This window comes from Oncorhynchus masou, chromosome 12 (assembly GCF_036934945.1).
Source record: "Oncorhynchus masou masou isolate Uvic2021 chromosome 12, UVic_Omas_1.1, whole genome shotgun sequence".
NCBI classification, from domain to species: domain Eukaryota; kingdom Metazoa; phylum Chordata; class Actinopteri; order Salmoniformes; family Salmonidae; genus Oncorhynchus; species Oncorhynchus masou.
The window spans coordinates 67,923,160-67,949,574 of record NC_088223.1 but is presented as its reverse complement, the minus strand read 5'-3'; the positions used below and the strand labels follow the sequence as shown (position 1 = coordinate 67,949,574).

At 43.6% G+C, this 26,415-nt stretch overlaps 1 protein-coding gene across 6 annotated transcripts in view; it reads left to right on the top strand.

Annotated features, from left to right (window-relative positions):
- LOC135550704 (nuclear receptor corepressor 1-like) overlaps nucleotides 1-26,415 on the top strand; it is a 119,961-nt gene that overhangs the window by 22,613 nt on the left and 70,933 nt on the right. For all 6 annotated transcript variants that reach the window (XM_064981749.1, XM_064981747.1, XM_064981750.1 and 3 more), the window contains exons 6-14: nucleotides 838-960; nucleotides 2,960-3,016; nucleotides 3,179-3,231; nucleotides 16,167-16,233; nucleotides 17,429-17,601; nucleotides 21,662-21,752; nucleotides 22,092-22,270; nucleotides 24,069-24,123; nucleotides 24,307-24,408. In XM_064981749.1, coding sequence (XP_064837821.1) covers nucleotides 838-960; nucleotides 2,960-3,016; nucleotides 3,179-3,231; nucleotides 16,167-16,233; nucleotides 17,429-17,601; nucleotides 21,662-21,752; nucleotides 22,092-22,270; nucleotides 24,069-24,123; nucleotides 24,307-24,408 — 900 coding nt within the window. The remainder of the gene's footprint in view (nucleotides 1-837; nucleotides 961-2,959; nucleotides 3,017-3,178; nucleotides 3,232-16,166; nucleotides 16,234-17,428; nucleotides 17,602-21,661; nucleotides 21,753-22,091; nucleotides 22,271-24,068; nucleotides 24,124-24,306; nucleotides 24,409-26,415) is intronic.

The following is a 26,415-nucleotide window of genomic DNA, read 5'->3' as shown; positions in this document are numbered from 1 at the left end:
TGTCTCTGTTGGAAGTGGGCCAGACATGGTTAAAGGGCCTTAAGCTAAGCCCCACAGGTTAGCTAGTAGTCTCAGGGAGGGCCACTCATCTCCAGGCAGAGCTACAGGTTGCCCCCCCCCCCCCCCCCCCCTCCCCCCGGCCGCCTGTGGGATTATTTGCTATGTCAAGCGCTCTTCCTGACCTGGTGAAGTGAGCATTAACTTGCCTCATAAAAATGTTTGTAGTTGGATAGAAAAAAACACATATTTTTGGGAACCCTACTCATTAGACAGGAAGGTAGACTGAGCTTGGCTTTGGGAGAAAGTAAATGTTTATGTTTTCCTGAAGCTTTTCCCAGGATTTTCTGGGATTTATTTATTCAAGGTATTCCAGGAACCCCTAATCTGAGGCGGCTTTCTATAACCAGGTTGTTTACTTAACCTTAAGCATGTAAACACACACAGACACACCAGTTCAACTATCGGACACACACTGCAAGTTCAACTATCAGTCAATAGTCTTAGATGGTGCATAGATAAGCCATTATCAGTTACATTACAGAGCTCTTAAAATAAATGCCCTAAAACAAGTGGGTGGGGAATAATCCGGCATGAGCCTCACATATCAGAGACTGGAATAAGATTAACACTGAGCCTTGTCTTCCTGTCCAGCCACCACCATTAGCTGAATCGAGATGGAATTAGAAAACGTGAATATGCAGCATGAAACCCATGCCTAATTTTATAATTGTATGATTTATGGAGGAGAGGAAGTTTACCATATAATATTTTCCTGTGTGTGTTTGTCTGCGCACATTCATTTATTGACGGAGGTAATGTGTTGATGTTGTCTCTCAGCAACAACTGGAGGAGGAAGCAGCGAAGCCAGTGGAGCCAGAAAAGCCAGTGACCCCTCCCCCCATACCACAGGAACACAACAAGCACCGCAGCATTGTCCAGATCATCTATGACGAGAACAGGGTGGGTTTAATGGGGAATCCTCCGCTACTGTACACATGCTGCACTCCACCTGTGACTACACAGACAACTCCATGTGTCTGGTGGTTTTACCACGCTGTACTGTTATCTACTTCATACTTGATAAAAGTTATGAATCTGGAGGGGCAATGCATAACAATACTTAAATCTTACAATGCTTGTGTATAAGTTTATAGGGCTAGAAAGGCTTGAATGTCATCCAGGATTCCGTTTGGTCTTTTTGTTCATGTGTCATGGATATTTTTTCAAGACAGTCAACCTTTGGAGTTGTGTGTGTGAATTATATGTGTGTGTTTTGCTCGTGTGTATTTCTGTCAGAGAGCGAGACATATTGAGAGAGAAGGGGTGCGTATAAAACAGGAAAGAGTGTCCCGGCTCTCCCAAAAAATTACGCTGCCGGAAGTGGCGTCACCGCCTGCGTCCGCGACATGGCCGTGAATTGCACAGCGCTATAGTAGCTCTCCCCCGCCTGGCTTTTGCAGCAATGCTGCTCAGTGAGCAAATGGGGAAGAGGGGCTGAGTCAGAGTGTTATGCTAATTATCGCCATTGCATGCAATTACCACGTACCATGTGCTCAGGTAGAAGCTATTAGCCATTAGCCCAAATGAATAAAACTGTTTCAGAGTTGATACTTTTGCATCCAGGTATAATGATGTGGGTGAGTCAAATTATTTGAATGACTTTATTTCATATGATTTAATACATGCTACTAACAAAGTGTGCTCCATTTTGAAATAGAAATGAAAATAAATAAACTTTATTACATAATATAAATGTTTAATCATTTTGAGACTACAGTAAATGGGATTACTGCTATGTTATACATCTGCAGCCATGGTTGCCTTGTTTGTCTACATCCTAGTGGCTACTGTAGTCTTTTTACTGTAGAAAAAAATCTCTAAATTGGTTCCAGGTGAGGCAGGTAGCATGAGAGGGAGTGCCAACTGCTCCTGCGCAATCCCCCGACTGAGCAAAGGAGTACAGCTACAGACTGTGTGTATCTTGTGTTTTTTAGCAGAAGGAAAAGGGAGGGAGGGACTGTGTGTGTGGAGGTTACTGTTGGTCGTGTCTGCACTGCATCCTTTTCAGGCAGCCATTAACCCTTTAAGCAGGAAAGCTTCTCAGCCCAGCCTGTGAGAGCAGAGCTACGGGCCACGTAGAACATTCCCCTTGTGGTCTTGATTATCTGCCACAGCAGTATCTGGGCAGAGTTTTTATGAAAATATATATATTTTTTTATGTGTTTTTAGTTTTTTAAAGTTTTTTTTTACAGTTGACAGTCTTCTGTGATACGTGATTTGTCACTATTGCCAAGGTCTGTTAATTATGCTCTACCGGAACACTATTTTCTCTGTCTTTGCATTGTGTGTCTGCTTTTCAAACAACTGTAGCTTCTCAATTCATTCATGCGTAATTTGGAAAAAAGCTTAGAAACCACAAAAAATCACAAGCAAACAATATGCAAAAAAGAATTCAGAGATGGACACATTCCTATTACTTATGTAAATTAGTTTGGAAATAAAGTACATGGAGATCACATGCTTTGGAGAATTTATTTGGTCACTCGCTCAGCTGATTGAGCTTCTTATTGAAACTCGTTTTATAACCTGGCCCAACAATCTCCCCTGGCTTTCCTCTTTTGGGCAGGGAGATTCTCCGCACAGTGCTGCCTGGGAAAAAATACATATTTTTAGAGTTCAGACGCTTGGGAAGTCTAAAATATTTGAGCGTTTCTTTTATATAATTGTACCTAGTTGAAGGGGGGGAAAAGGGAAGATATTTTAGCAAATTAATGTGTCCAAATAGTTCTTGTCCTATGCTGGCAAGAGTCTATGCAGCTGTAATTAAACACACGGAACCACAGAGCCTGCAGGCCACATTGTGTATTCAATCACAAAGGACTACTACTTTGAGTGAAGGGACTCTATTATTTTGAGACCTACTAACTATCATCATATTGTGTATTTTATTACATTTCAGAAAAAAGCTGAAGAGGCCCATAAGATATTCGAAGGTCTTGGTCCTAAGGTTGAACTGGTAGGTGGTTGAGGGGTTTTTCAATGGTTGAATGATTGTTTCCTAGATAAGGTTTTTTGAAAAACTGCATATGGTAGCAATGATTTGAGTTATTACAATACTAGTAGCTAATGATAATCATTACTTAGACTGATCTCTACCCCCCCCCTCCCTTTTTCTTAGCCCCTGTATAATCAGCCATCGGATACAAAAGTTTACCATGACAACATAAAGACGTGAGTATGCACTTTGTTTCCTGCATGTACGGTGTGTATGTATATACAGTGGGGCAAAAAAATATTTAGTCAGCCACCAATTGTGCAAGTTCTCCCACTTAAAAAGATGAGAGAGGCCTGTAATTTTCATCATAGGTACACTTCAACTATGACAGACAAAGTTAGAAAAAGAAATCCAGAAAATCACATTGTAGGATTTTTAATGAATTTATTTGCAAATTATGTTGGAACATAAGTATTTGGTCAATAACAAAAGTGTATCTCAATACTTTGTCATTGCCAACAAAGGGTACATAACAGAGGTCAAACGTTTTCTGTAAGTCTTCACAAGGTTTTCACACAATGTTGCTGGTATTTTGGCCCATTCCTCCATGCAGATCTCCTCTAGAGCGGTGATGTTTTGGGGCTGTTGCTGGGCAACACGGACTTTCAACTCCCTCCACAGATTTTCTATGGGGTTGAGATCTGGAGACTCGCTAGGCCACTCCAGGACCTTGAAATGCTTCTTACGAAGCCACTCCTTCGTTGCCCGGGTGGTGTGTTTGGGATCATTGTCATGCTGAAAGACCCAGCCACGTTGCATCTTCAATGCCCTTGCTGATGGAAGGAGTTGTTCACTCAAAATCACACGATACATGGCCCCATTCATTCTTTCCTTTACACGGATCAGTTGTCCTGGTCCCTTTGCAGAAAAACAGCCCCAAAGCATGATGTTTCCAACCCCATGCTTCACAGTAGGTATGGTGTTCTTTGGATGCAACTCAGCATTCTTTGTCCTCCAAACATGACGAATTGAGTTTTTACCAAAAAGTTCTATTTTGGTTTCATCTGACCATATGACATTCTCCCAATCTTCTTCTGGATCATCCAAATGCTCTCCAGCAAACTTCAGACGGGCCTGGACATGTACTGGCTTAAGCAGGGGGACACGTCTGGCACTGCAGAATTTGAGTCCCTGGCGGCGTAGTGTGTTACTGATGGTAGGCTTTGTTACTTTGGTCCCAGCTCTGTGCAGGTCATTCACTAGGTCCCCCTGTGTGGTTCTGGGATTTTTGCTCACCGTTCTTGTGATCATTTTGACCCCATGGGGTGAGATCTTGCGTGGAGCCCCAGATTATCAGTGGTCTTGTATGTCTTCCATTTCCTAATAATTGCTCCCACAGTTGATTTCTTCAAATCAAGCTGCTAACCTATTGCAGATTCAGTCTTCCCAGCCTGGTGCAGGTCTACAATTTTGTTTCTGGTGTCCTTTGACAGCTCTTTTGTCTTGGCCATAGTGGAGTTTGGAGTGTGACTGTTTGAGGTTGTGGACAGGTGTCTTTTATACTGATAACAAGTTCAAACAGGTGCCATTAATACAGGTAACGAGTGGAGGACAGAGGAGCCTCTTAAAGAAGAAGTTACAGGTCTGTGAGAGCCAGAAATCTTGCTTGTTTGTAGGTGACCAAATACTTATCTTCCACCATAATTTGCAAATAAATTCATTAAAAATCCTACAATGTGTTTTTCAGGATTTTTTATTTGTTTTGTCTGTCATAGTTGAAGTGTACCTATGATGAAAATTACAGGCCTCTCTCATCTTTAAGTGGGAGAACTTGCACAATTGGTGGCTGACTAAATACCTTTTTGCCCCACTGTGTGTTTGTGTGGAAATAGAGTATTTTATATATATATATATATATATATATATATATATATATATATATATATATATATATATATATATATATATATATATGAACCTCTATTTTGATAATTAATGGTTGAATTGTCTGCACTGTCAGCCGGGTCATGAATTCTCTTTTCGCTCCATTGACACAAGTGAGAAAGATTGAAAAAAAGGATCCGTCGGTGTAAAGTGAAGGAAATGTATAGCTAGGTTAATGTAGGGGTGTAGATGGTAGGGTTGAAGGCCAGGATGTCTGGGTCTAACCATGAGAAACTGGCCTATGGTTGAGGCCTTTTAATCACTTGTGTGCGCTTAAGGTGGCCCAACCGCTGTTCTTACCCCTCAGCGAAGGGGGCCTAAGGAGAGATGGTGTGTAGGGTTGCGCATTTTGGGAATATTCAGTGGTGGAAATGCTCTGTGGGAATTAGCAGGAATATATGGGAATTAACGGAAATATATGCAAATTAATATTCATACCACTTAAATATAGATGTTTTTTGCTTTGGATATATTTACCATATCATATGGAGACAAACATAAACCTTTTACCTTATCATAAGTAGACAAACTTGCAAATGATTAAATCTTTCCAATAGAAAAAAAAACATTTAGTTACAAATTTAACTTTAATTAAATGAGTTGACTCTTCACATGGAATGATTTCACTGAACAACAAAAGGAAATATTGAATGATCCCCAATGATCCTTCCACCCCAACCAACCTCACTGCTCACTGGACCCTTTTGATAACTCGACTAAGCATGCCTCTCCTGAATGTCAATATGCCTTGTCCATTGCTGTTCTGGTTAGTGTTTATTGGCTTATTTCACTGTAGAGCCTCTAGTCCTGCTCACTATACCTTATCCAACCTATTAGTTCCACCACCCACACATGCGATGACATCTCCTGGTTTCAATGATGTTTCTAGAGACTATCTCTCTCATCATCACTCAATACATATGTTTACCTCCACTGTATTCACATCCTACCATACCTTTGTCTGTACCTTATACCTTGAAGCTATTTTATCGCCCCCATTGCTTTTAGCCGTACCCTTATCCTACTCCTCCTCTTTTCCTCTGGTGATGTAGAGGTGAATCCAGGCCCTGCAGTGCCTAGCTCCACTCCTATTCCCCAGGCGCTCTCTTTTGATGACTTCTGTAAGCGTAATGGCCTTGGTTTCATGCATTTTATCTTCTTGTGACTCTCAAACCCGGGTCCGGGAGCGTAATCATCGCCTGACAATAATTAGCATAACGCAACGGACATAAATCTTCCTAGAAAATCTTCCTATTCATGAAAATCACAAGTGAAATATATTGGAACACAATTTAGCCTTTTGTTAATCACCCTGTCATCTCAGATTTTCAAAATATGCTTTACAGCCAACGCTAGACAAGCATTTGTGTAAGTTTATCATAGACTAGCATAGCATTATGCCTTGCTCGCAGCAGGCAACCCTGTCACGAAAATCAGAAAAGCAATCAAATTAAATCGTTTACCTTTGAACTTCGGATGTTTTCACTCAAGACTCCCAGGTAGATAGCCAAAGTTCATTTTTTCCCAAAATATTATTTTTGTAGGCGAAATAGCTCCGTTTGTTCTTCACGTTTGGCTGAGAAATCGCCTGGAAATTGAGGTCATGACAACGCCGAAAAATATATCATACTAGCACCATAATATCGACAGAAACATGACAAACGTTGTTTATTATCAATCCTCAAGGTGTTTTTCTAATATCTATTCGATAATATATCCGTCGGGACAATTAGTTTTTCAGTAGGACCGATTGGAGAAATGGCTACCTCTGTATTTTACGCGAGAATCTCTCTCGGAGCCACCATGTTACCACTTACGCAATGTAGCTGCCTACGGCTATTCTTCAACATAAATGCGTAAAACTACGTCACAATGCTGTAGACACCTTGGGGAATACATAGAAAGCGTAAGCTCGTTGATGACACATTCACAGCTCAATAGGGACTCATTGGAACGCAGCGCCTTCAAAAACCTGGGGCACTTCCGGATTGGATTTTTCTCAGGCTTTCGCCTGCAACATCAGTTCTGTTATACTCACAGACAATATCTTTACAGTTTTGGAAACGTTAAGAGTGTTTTCTATCCAAAGCTGTCAATTATATGCATATTCTAGCATCTTGTCCTGTCAAAATACCCCTTTTAAAACGGGAATGTTTTTTTCCAAAAATGAAAATACTGCCCCCCAGTACCAACAGGTTAACATTTGAAGCCTCCTCCCTAAGTTTGTTTCATTCACTGCTTTAGCACACTCTGCCAACCCGGATGTTCTTGCTGTGCCTGAATCCTGGCTTAGGAAGACCACCAAAAAATTCTGAAATGTTTATCCATAACTACAATATTTTCAGACAAAGATAGAACTGCCAAAGTGGGCGGTGTTGCAATCTACTGCAAAGATCTACTATCCAGGTCTGTACCCAAACAATTTTAATTTCTACTTTTAAAAATCCACCTCTCTAAAAACAAGTCTCTCACCGTTGCCGCCTGCTATAGACCACCCTCTGCCCCCAGCTGTGCTCTGGACACCATATGTGAACTGATTGCCCCCCATCTATCTTCAGAGTTCGTGCTGCTAGGCGACCTAAACTGGAACATGCTTAACACCCCAGCCATCCTACAATCTAAGCTTGATGCCCTCAATCTCATACAAATTATCAATGAACCTACCAGGTAACTCCCCAAAGCCGTAAACACGGGCACCCTCAAAGATATCATCCTAACCAACTTGCCCTCTAAATACACCTCTGCAGTCTTCAACCAAGATCTCAGCGATCACTGCCTCATTGCCTGCATCTGTAATGGGTCAGCGGTCAAACGACCTCCACTCATCACTGTCAAACGCTCCCTGAAACACTTCAGCGAGCAGCCCTTTCGAATAGACCTGGCCGGGGTATCCTGGAAGGATATTGATCTCATCCCGTTAGTAGAGGATGCCTGTTTTTTTTATTTTTAAATATCATGCCCCATTCAAGAAATTTAGAACCAGGAACAGATATAGCCCTTGGTTCTCCCCAGACCTGACAGCCATTAACTAACACAAAAACATCCTATGGCGTTCTGCATTCGCATCGAACAGCCCCCGTGATATGCAGCTTTTCAGAGAAGCTAGAAACCATTATACACAGGCAGTTAGAAAAGGCAAGGATCGCTTTTTCAAGCAGAAATTTGCTTCCTGCAACACTAACTCAAAAAAGTTCTGGGACACTGTAAAGTCCATGGAGAATAAGAACACCTCCTCCTAGCTGCCCACTGCACTGAAGATAGGGAAATCTGTCACCACTGATAAATCCACTATAATTGAGAATTTCAATAAGCATTTTTCTACGGCTGGCCATGCTTTCCACCTGGCTACCCCTACCTCGGTCAACAGCACTGCACCCCCTACAGCAACTCGCCCAAAACTTCCCCATTTCTCCTTCTCCCAAATCCAGTTAGATGATGTTATGAAAGGGCTGCAAAATCTGGACCCCTACAAATCTGGACCCTTTCTTTCTAAAATTATCTGCCAAAATTGTTGCCAGCCCTATTACTAGCCTGTTCAACCTATTTCGTGTCGTCTGAGATTCCCAAAGATTGGAAAGCAGCTGCGGTCATCCCCCTCTTCAAAGGGGGGGACACTCTTGACCCAAACTGCTACAGACCTATATCAATCCTACCCTGCCTTTCTAAGGTCTTCGAAAGCCAAGTCAACAAACAGATTACCGACCATTTCGAATCTCACCATACCCTCTCTACTATGTATTCAGGTTTCAGAGCTGGTCATGGGTGCACCTCAGCCCACACTCAAGGTCCTAACCGTCTTAACCGCCATCGATAAGAAACATTACTGTGCAGCCGTATTCATTGATCTGGCCAAGGCTTTCGACTCTGTCAATCTCCTCATCGGTAGACTCGACAGCCTTGGTTTCTCAAATGATTGCCTCACCTGGTTCACCAACTACTTCTCTGATAGAGTTCAGTGTGTCAAATCGGAGGGTCTGTTGTCCGGACCTCTGGCAGTCTCTATGGGGGTGCCACAGGGTTCAATTCTTGGGCCGTCTCTTTTCTCTGTATATGGCCTCCAATTGCTCTTAAATACAAGTAAAACTAAATGCATGCTCTTCAACCGATTGCTGCCTGCACCTGCCCGCCTGTCCAACATCATTACTCTGGACGGCTCTGACTTTGAATACGTGGACAACTACAAATACCTAGGTGTCTGGTTAGACTGTAAACTCTCCTTCCAGACCCACACAAACATCTCCAATCCAAAGTTAAATCTAGAATTGGCTTCCTATTTCGCAACAAAGTATCCTTCACTTATTCTGCCAAACATACCCTTGTAAAACTGACCATCGACTTCGGCGATGTCATTTAAAAAATAGCCTCCAATACCTTACTCAACAAATTGGATGCAGTCTATCACAGTGCCATCCGTTTTCTCACCAAAGCCCCATATACTACCCACCATTGCGACCTGTACGCTCTCGTTGGCTGGCCCTCGCTTCATACTCGTCACCAAACCCACTGGCTCCATGTCATCTACAAGACCCTGCTAGGTGAAGTCCCCCCTTATCTCAGCTCGCTGGTCACCATAGCATCACCCACCTGTAGCAAGCGCTCCAGCAGGTATATCTCACTGGTCAACCCCAAAACCAATTCTTTCTTTGGCCGCGCCTCCTTCCAGTTCTCTGCTGCCAATGACTGGAACGAACTACAAAAATCTCTGAAACTGGAAACACTTATCTCCCTCACTAGCTTTAAGCACCAGCTGTCAGAGCAGCTCACAGATTACTGCACCTGTACATAGCCCACCTATAATTTAGCCCAAACAACTACCTCTTTCCCTGCTGTATTTTTATTTTATTTATTTATTTTGCTCCTTTGCACCCCATTATTTTTTATTTCTTCTTTGCACATTTTTCCACTGCAGATCTACCATTCCAGTGTTTTACAACACAATGTAACTCCAGGTCAATCACACTTCTGTGAAATCAAACTGTCCACCTAGGAAGCAACGCTGATTGACAATAAATTTCACATGCTATTGTGCAAATGGAATAGACAACAGTTGGAAATTATAGGCAATTTGCAAGACACCCCCAATAAAGGAGTGGTTCTGCAGGTGGGGACCACAGACCACTTCTCAGTTCCTATGCTTCCTGGCTGATGTTTTGGTCACTTTTGAATGCTGGCAGTGCTTTCACTCTAGTGGTAGCATGAGACGGAGTCTACAACCCACAGAAGTGGCTCAGGTAGTGCAGCTCATCCATGATGGCACATCAATGCGAGCTATGGCGAGAAGGTTTGCTGTGTCTGTCAGCGTAGTGTACAGAGCATGGAGGCGCTACCAGGAGACAGGCCAGTACATCAGGAGACGTGGAGGCTGTAGGAGGGCAACAACCCAGCAGCAGGACCGCTACCTCCGCCTTTGTGCAAGGAGGAACAGGAGGAGCACTGCCAGATTCCTGCAAAATGACCTCCAGCAGGCCACAAATGTGCATGTCTGCTCAAACGGTCAGAAACAGACTCCATGAGGGTGGTATGAGGGCCCGACGTCCACAGGTGGGGGTTGTGCTTACAGCCCAACACCGTGCAGGACATTTGGCATTTGCCAGAGAACACCAAGATTGGCAAATTCGCCACTAGCGCCCTGTGCCCTTCACAGATGAAAGCAGTTTCACTCACACTGAGCACATGTGACCGACGTGACAGAGTCTGGAGACTCCGTGGAGAACGTTCTGCTGCCTGCAACATCCTCCAGCATGACCGGTTTGGAGGTGGGTCAGTCATGGTGTTGGGTGGCATTTCTTTGGGGGGCTGCACAGCCCTCCATGTGCTCGCCAGAGATAGCCTGACTGCCATTAGGTACCGAGATGAGATCCTCAGACCCCTTGTGAGACCATATGCTGGTGCGGTTGGCCCTGGGTTCCCCCTGGGTTCCTCCTAATGCAAGACAATGCTAGACCTCATGTGGATGGAGTGTGTCAGAAGTTCCTGCAATAGGAAGGCATTGATGCTATGGACTGGCCTACCTGTTCCCCAGACCTGAATCCAATTGAGCACATCTGGGACATCATGTCTCGCTCCATCCACCAATGCCACGTTGCACCACAGACTGTCCAGGAGTTGGTGGATGCTTTAGTCCAGGTCTGGGAGGAGATCCCTCAGGAGACCATCCGCCACCTCATCAGGAGCATAGGGAAGTCATACAGGCACGTGGAGGCCACACACACTACTGAGCCCCATTTTGACTTGTTTTAAGGACATTACATCAAAATTGGATCAGCCTGTAATGTGGTTTTCCACTTTAATTTTGAGTGTGACTCCAAATCCAGACCTAAATGGGTTGATAAATTAGATTTCCATTGATCATTTTTGTGTGATTTTGTTGTCTGCACATTCAACTATGTAAAGAAAAAAGTATTTAATAAGAATATTTCATTCATTCAGATCTAGGATGTGTTATTTTAGTGTTCCCTTTGTTTTTTTGAGCAGTGTATTTACTTTGCCATCATGGCATTTTTTTGCCTTTACCTCCCTTATCTCACCTCATTTGCTGACATCGTATATAGACTTGTTACTACTGTATTATTGACTGTATGTTTGTTTTACTTCATTTGTAACTCAGTGTTGTTATATGTGTCGAACTGCTCTGCTTTATCTTGGCCAGGTCGTAATTGTAAATGAGAACTTGTTCTCAACTTGCCTACCTGGTTAAATAAAGGTTAAATAAAATTAAAAATAAATAAAATCTCCCAAAAACATTTTCAACATACAGTGGGGCAAAAAAAATCAAATTTTGTCTGTCATAGTTGAAGTGTACCTATGATGAAAATTACAAGCCTCATCTTTTTAAGTGGGAGAACTTGCACAATTGGTGGCTGACTAAATACTTTTTTGCCCCACAGTACATCTGTAAAATGATAGTTTAGACTAAAGCTTTAGTTGTCTTCCTCTCAGGCTTCTATGTCTTCTCCCTGGACCTCCTCAATGTCCACCTCTTGAACATCAGACTCTGAGGCCTCATCTTCACTGTCCCTTTCCTACCTTGTTGCAGATGGCTCGTTATCAGGCTCAAAAAGCCTCAAATTTTCCCGGAGGCCACCAATTTTTCAACCCTTGTATTGGACAGTCTGTTGCAGGCTTTGGTGTGTGTGTTCCCACACAAGGACCAATTGCGCTCAGAGGTGGCTGATGTTGGTGGGATTTGGAGGATGATTGAGTCAACAGGGGAAAGAGCTTCAGATCCACAAAGTCCTTTCCACCAGGTGGCTGATGAGATATTGCATCTCCATCCCAAAGCCCTTGCTTGGAAGTGTAATTCCAAGAACCTTGCCCTGATCCAGGCCAAGGTGGCAAGACACGGCTATGATTATACTATTGGCCTGGTTGATCTCTGCACCAGATAGGATGCTCTTGCCAGCATACTTGGGGTCCAACATGTACGCTATGGCGTGTATGTGCTTCAGGCAGAAGTCTTCACTTTTTGATGTCTTTCACAACTGCAGTTTCCTCTGCTTGGCGCAACAGTGAATTGGGCAGGGCAGTATGGATTTCTTCTCTTACATCTGCAAGCAGTGTCAACGTCAGACATTATGGCATTGTCTACCTTAATCTGTGCAACGCCTACTTATATAGGTTTCAGGCTGCTTACCACTCTCTCCCAAACGACATAATCCAGGAGGATCCTCTTGATGGGACTGTCCATATCGGCACAGTCATATGGCCATTTCTTGGAGAGACTCCTTCCCCTCCAGGAAACTGTCAAACATAATGACAACACCACCTCAACGGGTATTGCTGGGCAGCTTCAATGTGGTGCTGTTATTCTTCTCACTTTGCTTTGTGAGGTAGATTGCTGCTATATCTTGACGACCCTTCACATACCTAACCATTTCCTTGGCTCTCTTGTGGAGTGTATCCATTGTTTTCAGTGCCATGATGTCCTTGAGGATCAGAGTCGATGCATGAGCAGCACAGCAAATGGGTGTGATGTGAGGGTAGGACTCCTCCACTTCAGACCAAGCACCCTTCATGATCACACGGTTGTCTTTCACCAGTGCCAAATACCTTCTGTGGTCCAAGGTCATTGATTACTGCCTTCAGCTCATCTGCAAAGTAGAGACTGGTGTGTCTGTTGTCCCTTGTGTCTGTTCTTGTGGAATACTGGTTGAGGGGTGGAGATGATGAAGTTAATTATTCCTTGCCCACAAGCATTCGACCACGAATCAGAGTTGATTCTATTACTGTCTGCTTTCTCTATGATTTGCTTGACCTTGAACTCTGTTGAACTCTGCATCCAGCAAATGAGTAGATAAAGCATGTCTGGTTAGAGGGGTGTATGCTGGGCGAAGAACATTCAGAAATCTCTTCCAATACACATTGCCTGTGAGCATCAGAGGTGAACCAGTTGCAAACACAGCTCGAGCAAGACATTCATCAGCCTTTCTCCGACTACCTTCCTCCACTGAGTCAAGAAAAACTTCTGATTCAGGAGGACCATGAGCTGTTGCTATTGATGAGGTATCTGATTAATAATTTTCACCTCGAATAGAAGTTGAGGGACTTTCGTCAGAGGTTGCTTGTTGTGAGTGCTGGGGGAACTTCATGCACTTGGCCAGATGATTCTGCATCTTTGTTGCCTTCACACATGATTTGGCACAGTATTTTCCAATGTACACAGCTTTTCCTTCTACATGAGCTGCAGTGATTACTATTTACTAGTTATCAAAAATGTAATATGCAATATATTCACCCCACCCAGTATTGTAATCAAAATTTAGCAGAAAGCATGTAGTCCTTGACTCAGACAGTGTAGTAGTGTGGGCTCTATATCATCTCATTATTGTGCAAGATCTTGAGAATCAGCTGTACAGTTGTGGCCAGAAGTTTTGAGAATGACACAAATATTAATTTTCACAGTCTGCTGTCTGTCCTTAGATTTTTTTTTGTTGTCAGATATTACTATGGAATCCTGAATTATAATTACTAGAATTTCATAAGTGTCAAAGGCTTTTATTGACAATTACATGAAGTTGATGCGAAGAGTCCATATTTGTAGCATTGACCCTTCTTTTTCAAGACCTCTGCCATTCACCCTGGCATGCTGTCAATTAACTTCTGGGCCACATCCTGACTGATAGCAGCCCATTCTTGCATAATCAATGCTTGGAGTTTGTCAGAATTTGTGGGTATTAGTTTGTCCACCAGCCTCTTGAGGATTGACCACAAGTTCTCAATGGGATTAAGGTCTGGGGGGATTAAGGTCTGGGGAGTTTCCTGGCCATGGACCCAAAATATCGATGTTTTGTTCCCCGAGCCACTTAGTTCAGACTTTTGCCTTTTGGCAAGTTGCTCCATCATGCTGGAAAAGGCATTGTTTGTCACCAAACTGTTCCTGGATGGTTGGGAGAAGTTGCTCTCGCGGGATGTGTTGGTACCGTTCTTTATTCATGGCTGTGTTCTTAGGCAAAATTGTGAGTGAGCCCACTCCCTTGGCTGAGGAACAACCCCACACATGACTTGTCTCAGGATGCTTTATTGTTGGCATGACACAGGACTGATGGTAGGGCTGACCTCTTCTTCTCCGGACAATCTTTTTTACGGATGCTCCAAACAATCGGAAAGGGGATTCATCAGAGAATATGACTTTAGCCCAGTCCTCAGCAGTCCAATCCCTGTACCTTTTGCAGAATATCAGTCTGTCTCTGATGTTTTTCCTGGAGAGAAGTGGCTTCTTTGCTGCCCTTCTTGACACCAGGCCATCCTCCAAAAGTCTTTGCCTCACTGTGCATGCAGATGCTCTCACACCTGCCTGCTGTCATTCCTGAGCAAGCTCTGTACTGGTGGTGCCCCGATCCCGCAGCTGAATCAACTTTAGGTCCTGGCGCTTGCTGGACTTTCTTGGGCGCCCAGAAGCCTTCACAACAATTGAACCGCTCTCCTTGGAAGTTCTTGATGATCCGATTAAGTGGTTGATTTGTTGTGCACTGGCAGCAATATCCTTGCCTGTGAAGCCCTTTTTGTGCAACGCAATGATGACGGCACGTGTTTCCTTGCAGGTAACCATGGTTGACATAGGAAGAACAATGATTCCAAGCACCACCCTCCTTTTTGAAGCTTCCAGTCTGTTATTCAAACTCAATCAGCATGACAGAGTGATCTCTAGCCTTGTCCTCGTCAACACTCACACCTGCGTTTACAAAATAATCACTGACATGATGTCAGCTGGTCCTTTTGTGGCATGGCTGAAATGCAGTGGAAATGTTTTTTGAGGATTCAATTTATTTGCATAGCAAAGAGGGAATTTGCATTTCATCTGATCACTCTTCATAACATTCTGGAGTATATGCAAATTGCCACCATACAAACTGAGGTAGCAGACTTTGTGAAAATTAATAATTGTGTCATTCTCATAACTTTTGGTCATAACTGTACATGTGATGGAAGAGTGCACTTACATGCAAAAGGTGCAATTCCATTGAATTGGGGATAGTTTCACCAAAATATTCCACAAGACCTAGAATTGCTCTCTGTATCCCACAGAAAAGGTTCACTGTTATAAGCTCACTTTTTTGTGATGAATTTAAGCAACATTTCCTGGCTTAACTTCCCATGGAACATTTCCGGGAAAAATCCTGAAATTTACAGAAAAGTTCCCGACCCTTTGCAACCCTAGTTAAGGTCATGAGAGCACCTCCCATGGCCCGTTTGTGTAAAGTACTTGTTACACACAGATCAGACGGCAAGTACATAAAATCTAAAATGACCCCGTTGTTTCTTCAGGATTGTTTACTGTGTCTGCAATCTCTGTGTGAAATACTTCATGCACTGCATGTTGCTTTTGGAGAGAATGCTTTTTACTACACCACAGATGTTTTCTCCCCTCTATGGTTTGGTGCCCCTCTAAAGTAATGACTCTGCACTCTGCTGTTGTGTTGTAGGAAGGAAGTAGTGATGTTGTTTGCCCAGCTCTTGTTGACCAATGATAGACAGCGGTTGTGTTGTTGATACAGGATCCTCTCCTTATCGATTTCTTTATATCCATGGAGAGGTGAAAGGCAGATAGTTAGGTTGATTATTTTAGTGCAATTAAATAGGCATGTTTTGTGCACATATAATATTGTGTACCTGTTTACTATTTCCTACAGGATCATTTTGTTGTATTGTTTACAGTAACAGTAGTGTCCCTATGGGCCCTAGATCAGTGCACACCTCACTTACCAAACAATTTTTCTCTCTCTCCCAGTAATCAAGTGATGAGGAAGAAACTGATTCTGTTTTTCAAGAGAAGGAACCATGCTCGTAAACAAAGGGTAAGTCTCTCTCCCTGCTTTTGAGGGAGGGATTCAAGGGAAGGAAACTTCAAGGAATGTGTTGAATGCTTTGAACAAAACAGACTGATACAAACAATTGAACCCAAACACACATGGACAGCCTGACTGACATGGTTGTAAATCTCCACCACACAAGCTGTGCTCTCATAGAGATGACCCAAACGGACCATGGACAATAATACTTTGATTGTTTACCCCATTTGTAAGCTCTCTGACTGTATGCATACACAGTATGTTAAACTGCATCGCATTTCTCAATTTGGTGGCGTTTTATTGTCCGCTGCAAGTATTTGACGCCAATTGAATTTTAAATGAATAGGAGGCAGTCACGCACGCTAGCTTTAGATTACATGCCCTCTTATTGGTTTTAGAATTTCATGGTTGACATGTTTATAACACAATTTCTGTTTGAACGGGGTATCTCCTTGCATCCCTACTAGTATGGTACTGCAAGTCCAATCAGTGGCTTTCCCTTGGTCAATGGATTAAGTAACCAATGTCATCAAAGGGACAGACCTCAGACCAAAACAGCACTGGCAAGCGAAATTACTCTTATCAGTTAGTCAGCCCATAGCTAAAAATAGTTTTTACTAATGATCACCCCCATTGTAAACGTTTTCCTTTTTTAAATGATGAAGGTAGCTAGCTATGGTTAACTGAGTGCGACTTTTAGCTGGCTGCTTCCAGGCAGGGTCAGGACAATGGCAGCACAGTGCGCAGCTTGGCCACCTGCCAAGAGGAAGGTGGATTGTTTGGCCCTTGCTGGTTGAGAGTGGAAACAAGGCTGTATTGTCCACCGTGTATGGGACTCTCTCTCTCTTCAATAAAAAATGTTCTCTCTTTTGTAACAGTAAACTCGTGGATAATGCACATCATTTGTAAAAGCTGTAATGTTCCACATCAAACACCTCACATTTCAAGTCCAAGATGGCAAATGGAACTTTCTGGATTTGACAGTTGTGGCCAGCATTATGTTTTGAGGAGCGAAATATGACCAATAGGGCAGGGTATCATCGGCAGAAAATGTGATTTTTGGATATATTCTACTTAGCCATGGCTATCTTGACTTACCTCTGAAAGGAAATGGCCAAGGTTTGCTTTAGGTCATCGTCATCATGTTGTACCTCAACATTCAAATCCCCTTTTTATAAATGTGTATTATTGTGTGGTTCAGGAACAGAACATCTGCCAGCGCTACGACCAGCTAATGGAGGCCTGGGAGAAGAAGGTTGAGCGGATGGAGAACAACCCGCGTCGCAAGGCCAAAGATAGCCGCACCAGAGAGTACTATGAGAGACAGTTCCCCGAGATACGCAAGCAGAGAGAGCAGCAGGAGCGCTTCCAGAGGTAAACTGAGGGAACAGTGAGCTGGAATTATAATTTTCTCTTGTTCTTCTTGGCGGCTACGATATAGCAGATTAATCTAAAGTCTTCCATTGATTGGCTGCGTCCTCTCGCCACCGCCTCAAAATGCATTGACGAGGTTCCCCCCCTCTTCCCACTGTTTTGACACAACAAAGGTGAAAGCAATACAATCAGTGCCTCATATAATAAGAAATTGCTATCACCTGTCCAGTTTCTTTCAGGTCAGTGCATAATGATGGAGATGAAACAAGGAGAGAGAGGAGGCCTCTTCACACTATTCAGATGCATCCTAGGTGGTGCGCTGAAGGCAGTCTGCAGTGGGCTTATCAGCTGGCTGTGTCAGGGGACAGAGTCCAGCCAGTGTCTGGCTGTTCCTGGCATACAGGCATGGGTCTTTCGCTGAAATCTCAGAGCAAGGCTGTTAAGAGGCAGGTCAGGGCTGTTTGTTCAGACTGGTAGTACTAGACCAGGCAGAGAAAGAGCGCAAGCAGTGATTAGCCTCGAAAAAGTCATTGAAAATACGAATTTGTTCTTAACTGACTTGCCTAGTTAAATAAAGGTAAAATAAAAAATGTATCATAAGGGTTTCAAGTGTCTGTCCTACATCTGGAAGATATTAGACCTCGGATTATATATAAAACAAAATGTGGACATATATTTAACAATATTTTGGGTGGGAGGCACAACCACTTAATTATTTTTTTAACCGGTCCCGGGTTACCTTCAAATCAAATCAAATTTTATTTGTCACATACACATGGTTAGCAGATGTTAATGCGAGTGTAGCGAAATGCTTATGCTTCTAGTTCCGACAATGCAGTAATAACCAACAAGTAATCTAACTAACAATTCCTAATCTACTGTCTTATACACAGTGTAAGGGGATAAAGAATATGTACATAAGGATATATGAGTGAGTGATGGTACAGAGCAGCATAGGCAAGATACAGTAGATGGTATCGAGTACAGTATATACATGTGAGATGAGTATGTAAACAAAGTGGCATAGTTAAAGTGACTAGTGATACATGTATTACATAAGGATGCAGTCGATGATATAGAGTACAGTATATAGGTATGCATATGAGATGAATAATGTAGGGTAAGTAACATTATATAAGGTAGCATTGTTTAAAGTGGCTAGTGATATATTTACAACATTTCCCATCAATTCCCATTATTAAAGTGGCTGGAGTTGAGTCAGTGTCAGTGTGTAGGCAGCAGCCACTCAATGTTAGTGGTGGCTGTTTAACAGTCTGATGGCCTTGAGATAGAAGCTGTTTTTCAGTCTCTCGGTCCCAGCTTTGATGCACCTGTACTGACCTCGCCTTCTGGATGATAGCGGGGTGAACAGGCAGTGGCTCGGGTGGTAGATGTCCTTGATGATCTTTATGGCCTTCCTGTAACATCGGGTGGTGTAGGTGTCCTGGAGGGCAGGTAGTTTGCCCCCGATGATGCGTTGTGCAGACCTCACTACCCTCTGGAGAGCCTTACGGTTGAGGGCGGAGCAGTTGCCGTACCAGGCGGTGATACAGCCCGCCAGGATGCTCTCGATTGTGCCTCTGTAGAAGTTTGTGAGTGCTTTTGGTGACAAGCCGAATTTCTTCAGCCTCCTGAGGTTGAAGAGGCGCTGCTGCGCCTTCTTCACAATGCTGTCTGTGTGAGTGGACCAATTCAGTTTGTCTGTGATGTGTATGCCGAGGAACTTAAAACTTGCTACTCTCTCCACTACTGTTCCATCGATGTGGATAGGGGGTGTTCCCTCTGCTGTTTCCTGAAGTCCACAATCATCTCCTTAGTTTTGTTGACGTTGAGTGTGAGGTTATTTTCCTGACACCACACTCCGAGGGCCCTCACCTCCTCCCTGTAGGCCGTCTCGTCGTTGTTGGTAATCAAGCCTACCACTGTTGTGTCGTCCGCAAACTTGATGATTGAGTTGGAGGCGTGCGTGGCCACGCAGTCGTGGGTGAACAGGGAGTACAGGAGAGGGCTCAGAACGCACCCTTGTGGGGCCCCAGTGTTGAGGATCAGCGGGGAGGAGATGTTGTTACCTACCCTCACCACCTGGGGCGGCCCGTCAGGAAGTCCAGTACCCAGTTGCACAGGGCGGGGTCGAGACCCAGGGTCTCGAGCTTGATGACGAGCTTGGAGGGTACTATGGTGTTGAATGCCGAGCTGTAGTCGATGAACAGCATTCTCACATAGGTATTCCTCTTGTCCAGATGGGTTAGGGCAGTGTGCAGTGTGGTTGAGATTGCATCGTCTGTGGACCTATTTGAGCGGTAAGCAAATTGGAGTGGGTCTAGGGAGTCAGGTAGGGTGGAGGTGATATGGTCCTTGACTAGTCTCTCAAAGCACTTCATGATGACGGAAGTGAGTGCTACGGGGCGGTAGTCGTTTAGCTCAGTTACCTTAGCTTTCTTGGGAACAGGAACGATGGTGGCCCTCTTGAAGCATGTGGGAACAGCAGACTGGTATAGGGATTGATTAAATATGTCCGTAAACACACCAGCCAGCTGGTCTGCGCATGCTCTGAGGGCGCGGCTGGGGATGCCGTCTGGGCCTGCAGCCTTGCGAGGGTTAACACGTTTAAATGTTTTACTCACCTCGGCTGCAATGAAGGAGAGACCGCATTTTTCCGTTGCAGGCAGTGTCAGTGGCACTGTATTGTCCTCAAAGCGGGCAAAAAAGTTATTTAGTCTGCCTGGGAGCAAGACATCCTGGTCTGTGACTGGGCTGGATTTCTTCCTGTAGTCCGTGATTGACTGTAGACCCTGCCACATGCCTCTTGTGTCTGAGCCGTTGAATTGGGATTCTACTTTGTCTCTGTACTGACGCTTAGCTTGTTTGATAGCCTTACGGAGTGAATAGCTGCATTGATTGTATTCAGTCATGTTACCAGACACCTTGCCCTGATTGAAAGCAGTGGTTCGTGCTTTCAGTTTCACACGAATGCTGCCATCAATCCAAGGTTTCTGGTTAGGGAATGTTTTAATCGTTGCTATGGGAACGACATCTTCAACGCACGTTCTAATGAACTCGCACACCGAATCAGCGTATTCGTCAATGTTGTTATTAGACGCAATACGAAACATGTCCCAGTCCACGTGATGGAAGCAGTCTTGGAGTGTGGAGTCAGCTTGGTCGGACCAGCGTTGGACAGACCTCAGCGTGGGAGCTTCTTTTTTAGCTTTTGTCTGTAGGCAGGTATCAGCAAAATGGAGTTGTGGTCAGCTTTTCCGAAAGGGGGCGGGGCAGGGCCTTATATGCGTCGCGGAAGTTAGAGTAACAGTGATCCAAGGTTTTTCCGCCCCTGGTTGCGCAATCGATATGCTGATAAAATTTAGGGAGTCTTGTTTTCAGATTAGCCTTGTTAAAATCCCCAACAACGATGAATGCAGCCTCCGGATAAATGGTTTCCAGTTTGCAAAGAGTCAGTTGCCTTCAGAAGAGTCACGTGACACTTGTAGGGGTCGTTGAGCAAAACAGAGAATACCATAATGTTGGTGAGAGTCATCTTTCTAGGTAGTGGTCATAATAGTTTATGGGCCAAACTGTTCGGACGCTACCTATGTTTTTGTGAGATGACCGATTTTTGGCATGTCAAATGGCGCTGTAGCTCTGCCACTTTCCACTAGAGATGTGGAAGGCCGACCTAGGCGAATGCGGTGGATTGAGACGTAGCCCATACAAAAAACATTGCTAGTTAAAACAGACAGATTTTGAAGGTTGCATCAATCAACTCTTAAGGATTAAAGGAGTGGTGAAGGAGGTAAACCTAATCCTGTATGCTTAAACCGCCTTGTTAGCAGACAATGTTCTCCCTGCTTTGTTTGAAGATTTCTCAGAAAACCTGTTTGTTACAGCTTGATTTAGCCTCCTTTTTTTCTTCTTTTTGGAAGGGTAATGGAAGGGTCATGAGGGAAGGAGGGGCACACTGATGTGATGGCACCTACCCAGTATTGTTATATGGAGAATGCACATTTGGTATTTTTAAAAGGTCATTATGTTTCTTAATATCTGTGTTTGTTCTCCAATTTAGGGTTGGTCAGAGAGGAACTGGAATGTCTGCGACCATTGCCAGAAGCGAGCATGAGATTTCTGAAATCATCGATGGCCTTTCTGAACAGGAGGTGAGCGCTGTCAACTTTGAAACATCTCAGTTAAAGGTCATCGTCCATTACCACTTCCTCTCGTTCTCAAGAATTGTAGGCGTGTCATTGGCTACATCTCGATTGTCCACCCTTCTCTCTGCACTTCCTGTCATGGATTTCACAGTGGTTGAAGCTCCCTCCAGCCAATGCTTGCATCAATCCTATGCTTTTAAATTAATGACGAAGTATGCAAGTACATACTAAGGAAGAACGGTGTAGAATCTAGATGCAGCCATTCAATCATCATCAGAGTCAAGTTCAAGTTGAAACAAAGTTAACAAAAATTTAAATAGCTTAACCCCTCCTCTCGTCTGATAGAATAACGAGAAGCAGATGAGACAGCTGTCCGTCATCCCACCCATGATGTACGACACCGAGCAGAGGCGAGTCAGGTTCATCAACATGAACGGCCTGACGGATGACCCCATGAAGGTGTACAAGGCTCGGCAGTTCATGAATGTGTGGACCGAACACGAGAAGGAGATCTTCAAAGAAAAGTGAGTACCAGTTATTTTTTGTTGTCCTTATAGCAGGGATCATCAACTAGATTCAGCTGTGGGACAATTTCATCTTGAGCAGATGGTCAGGGGGCTGGAACATAATTGCAAATTTGTAGACTGCAAATTGACCACAAGAAGGCCAACATACACTTTGATTTAAACAATTTCAGTCCTTGCTTACATTTGTCTACGATCACATACAGTGGGGAGAACAAGTATTTGATACACTGCCAATTTTGCAGGTTTTCCTACTTACAAAGCATGTAGAGGTCTGTACTTTTTATCATAGGTATACTTCAACTGTGAGAAATTGAATCTAAAACAAAAATCCTGAAAATCACATTGTATGATTAAGTAATTAATTAGCATTTTATTGCATGACATAAGTATTTGATACATCAGAAAAGCAGAACTTAATATTTGGTACAGAAACCTTTGTTTGCAATTACAGAGATCATACATTTCCTGTAGTTCTTGACCAGGTTTGCACACACTGCAGCCGGGATTTTGGCCCACTCCTCCATACAGACCTTCTCCAGATCCTTCAGGTTTCAAGGCTGTCGCTGTGCAATACGGACTTTCAGCTCCCTCCAAAGATTTTCTATTGGGTTCAGGTCTGGAGACTGGCTAGGCCACTCCAGGACCTTGAGATGCTTCTTACGGAGCCACTCCTTAGTTGCCCTGGCTGTCTGTTTCTGGTCGTTGTCATGCTGGAAGACCCAGCCACGTTCCATCTTCAATGCTCTTACTGAGGGAAGGAGGTTGTTGGCCAAGATCCCGCGATACATGGCCCCATCCATCCTCCCTTCAATACGGTGCAGTCGTCCTGTCCCCTTTTCAGAAAAGCATCCCCAAAGAATGATGTTTCCACCTCCATGCTTCACGGTTGGGATGGTGTTCTTGGGGTTGTACTCATCCTTCTTCCTCCAAACACGGCGAGTGGAGTTTAGACCAAAAAGCTCTATTTTTGTCTCATCAGACCACATGACCTTCTCCCATTCCTCCTCTGGATCATCCAGATGGTCATTGGCAAACTTCAGACAGGCCTGGACATGCGCTGGCTTGAGCAGGGGGACCTTGCGTGAGCTGCAGGATTTTAGTAGTGTGTTACTAATGGTTTTCTTTGAGACTGTGGTCCCAGCTCTCTTCCGGTCATTGACCAGATCCTGCCGTGTAGTTCTCGGCTGATCCCTCACCTTCCTCATGATCATTGATGCCCCACGAGGTGAGATCTTGCATGGAGCCGAGGGTGATTGTCATCTTCATCTTGAACTTCTTCCATTTTCTAATAATTGCACCAACAGTTGTTGCCTTCTCACCAAGCTGCTTGCCTATTGTCCTGTAGCCCATCCCAGCCTTGTCAGGTCTACAATTTTATCCCTGATGTCCTTACACAGCTCTCTGGTCTTGGCCATTGTGGAGAGGTTGGAGTCTGTTTGATTGAGTGTGTGGACAGGTGCAGTTAATACAGGTAATGAGTGGAGAACAGGAGGGATTCTTAAAGAAGAACTAACAGTCTTTTCTGGCTCTGGCCCAACCCATTGGTTTCTCGACCAATCAGACAACCCTGAAGAATTTGATGACGTGTCGGGCAGGTACTCCGATCCAGACTTTTCCAGAGAAGAAACTTAAGTCTGTGGGTATAGTGTAGCCTTGGGCTGGAGCATGGAGTCTCGGTAGCCAGGCAACCATCCCTCAGCTGTATACCAAAACAAGTGGCGGGGCTGCCATTTTTTTTTTTTGAATCCCAAAATGTAGCTTTAACCGTGACTATTTTCCCTTGTTTTTCTCACAGGTTTGTTCAGCACCCAAAAAATTTTGGCCTCATTGCTTCTTATCTAGAGAGAAAGGTGAGCTACAGTGGATTGAATTCATTCTCTGGTGATTTTACTCTGTAGTAAAGCCTATTCTCCACTCTCCCCCATATGTTTATGAAGTTAATCCAACAAACCCAAAAGCACATGGTTTGCATTTGTCTGTTATTTAAATGTTTCATGGGCTCATATGTCCCTCTGTCATCTCTCTCTCTGCAGTGTGTGTCCGATTGTGTCCTGTACTACTACTTGACCAAGAAGAACCAGAACTACAAGACACTGGTGAGACGCAACTACGGCAGACGGCGTGGGAGAAATCACGTGAGTTCTAGAGAGCATCTTCACTAGGGAATGGCTAAATGTATTTATGTGTTAATGAATGAGCTTTGGAAATACCGAGAGGCTATCTGGGTGGAATTTAACCAGTATATAATGCTTGTGTCAGGGACTGGTATGCCAATGCCCCCTCCCTCGTTTTCGAGTGTCCCTGAAATGGAGCAACTAGTTGTACGGAGAGATAACCCTATGGAATGGAACATTTTACTGCATCACTCGCGAACAGAAGAAGCAGCCAAGGGATAGCCTACCACACAATTAATTGATGACGAGACTTGTTTTTTTCACAATACCTGTACTGGTGGCATTAATAGCTTTCCTTATATTTCTCATGCAAGAAATACGTACTTACCATATGAGTAACATACAGTATGAGAACTGCAAAAGAACAATATGCCCGTAATGTACCTGTAGTTCAATGTGGAGTAGTACTGAAGCATGACATTCCATAATAGCAGTTTGACATTTTAACAGTTGCATTTCCTTTGCTCAGTCATTTCTGCAATTACTGAACCATTGGAAGCAATTAAACATTAAAACCACTGTTCTGAACTAATATTAATACCAAATGTTTTAGGGTCCATACACAGATCAGCTACTACGTATTTGTATTTATTATGGATCCCCATTAGCTACTCTTCCTGGGGTCCAGCAAAATTAAGGCAGTTTATACAGTTTTAAAAACATTACAATACATTCACAATTTCACAACACACAGTGTTCCCCCAGGCCCCGACTCCACCACTACCACATATCTACAGTACTAAATTCATGTGTATGTATAGTGCTTATGTTATCGTGTGTGTATGCACCAATGTTTGTGTTGCTTCACAGTCCCCGCTGTTCCATAAAGTTGTTGTTTTTCTTTCCTGTTTTTTAAATCTAATTTTACTGCTTGTGTCAGTTACTTGATGTGGAATAGAGTTTCATGTAGTCATGGCTCTACGTAGTACTGTGTGCTTCCTAGTCTGTTCTGGACTTGGGGACTATGAAGAGACCTCTTGTGTGGTATGCATGGGTGTCCGAGCTGTGTGCCAGTAGTTTAGACAGACAGCTCGGTGCATTCAACATGTCAATACCTCTCATAAATTAAAGAAGTGATGAAGTCAATCTCTCCACTTTCAGCCAGGAGAGATTGACATGCATATTATTATTAGCTCTCTGTGTACATCCAAGGGCCAGTCATTCTGCCCTGTTCTGAGCCAATTGCAATTTTCCTAAGTCCTTTTTTGTGGCACCTGACCACACGACTAAACAGTAGTCAAGATGCGACAAAACTAGGGCCTGTAGGACCTGCCTGGTTGATAGTGTTGTTAAGAAGGCAGGGCATTGCTTTATTATAGACAGCCTTCTCCCCATCTTAGCTACCACTGCGTCTATGTTTTGACCATGACCGTTTGCAATCTAGGGTTACTCCAAGCAATTTACTCATCTCAATTTGCTCATTTTCCACATGATTTATTACAAGATTTAGTTGAGGTTTAGGGTTTAGTGAGTGTTTTGTTCCAAATACAATGATTTTAGTTTTAGGGCTAACTTATTCCTTGCCACCCACTCTGAAACTGACTGCAGCTTTTTGAGTGTTGCAGTCATTTCAGTCGCTGTAGTAGCTGACGTGTATAGTGTTGAGTCATCCGCATTACATAGACATTCTGGCTTTACTCAAAGCCAGTGGCATATCATTAGTAAAAATTGAAAAAAGCAAGGGGCCTTACCAGCTACCCTGGGGAATTTCTGATTCTAACTGGATTATATTTGAGAGGCTTTCATTTAAAGAATGTCCTCTGTTCTGTTAGACAATTAACTCTTTATCAACAATATAGCAGGGGGTGTAAAGCCATAACACACATTTTTCCAGCAGCAGACTATGATCGATAATGTCAAAAGCTGCACCAAAGTCTAACAAGGCAGCCCCCACAATCATTTTATCATCAGTCATTTGTGTAAGTGTCCTTCCCCATAAGCATGCTGAAATTCTGTTGTCAATTTTGT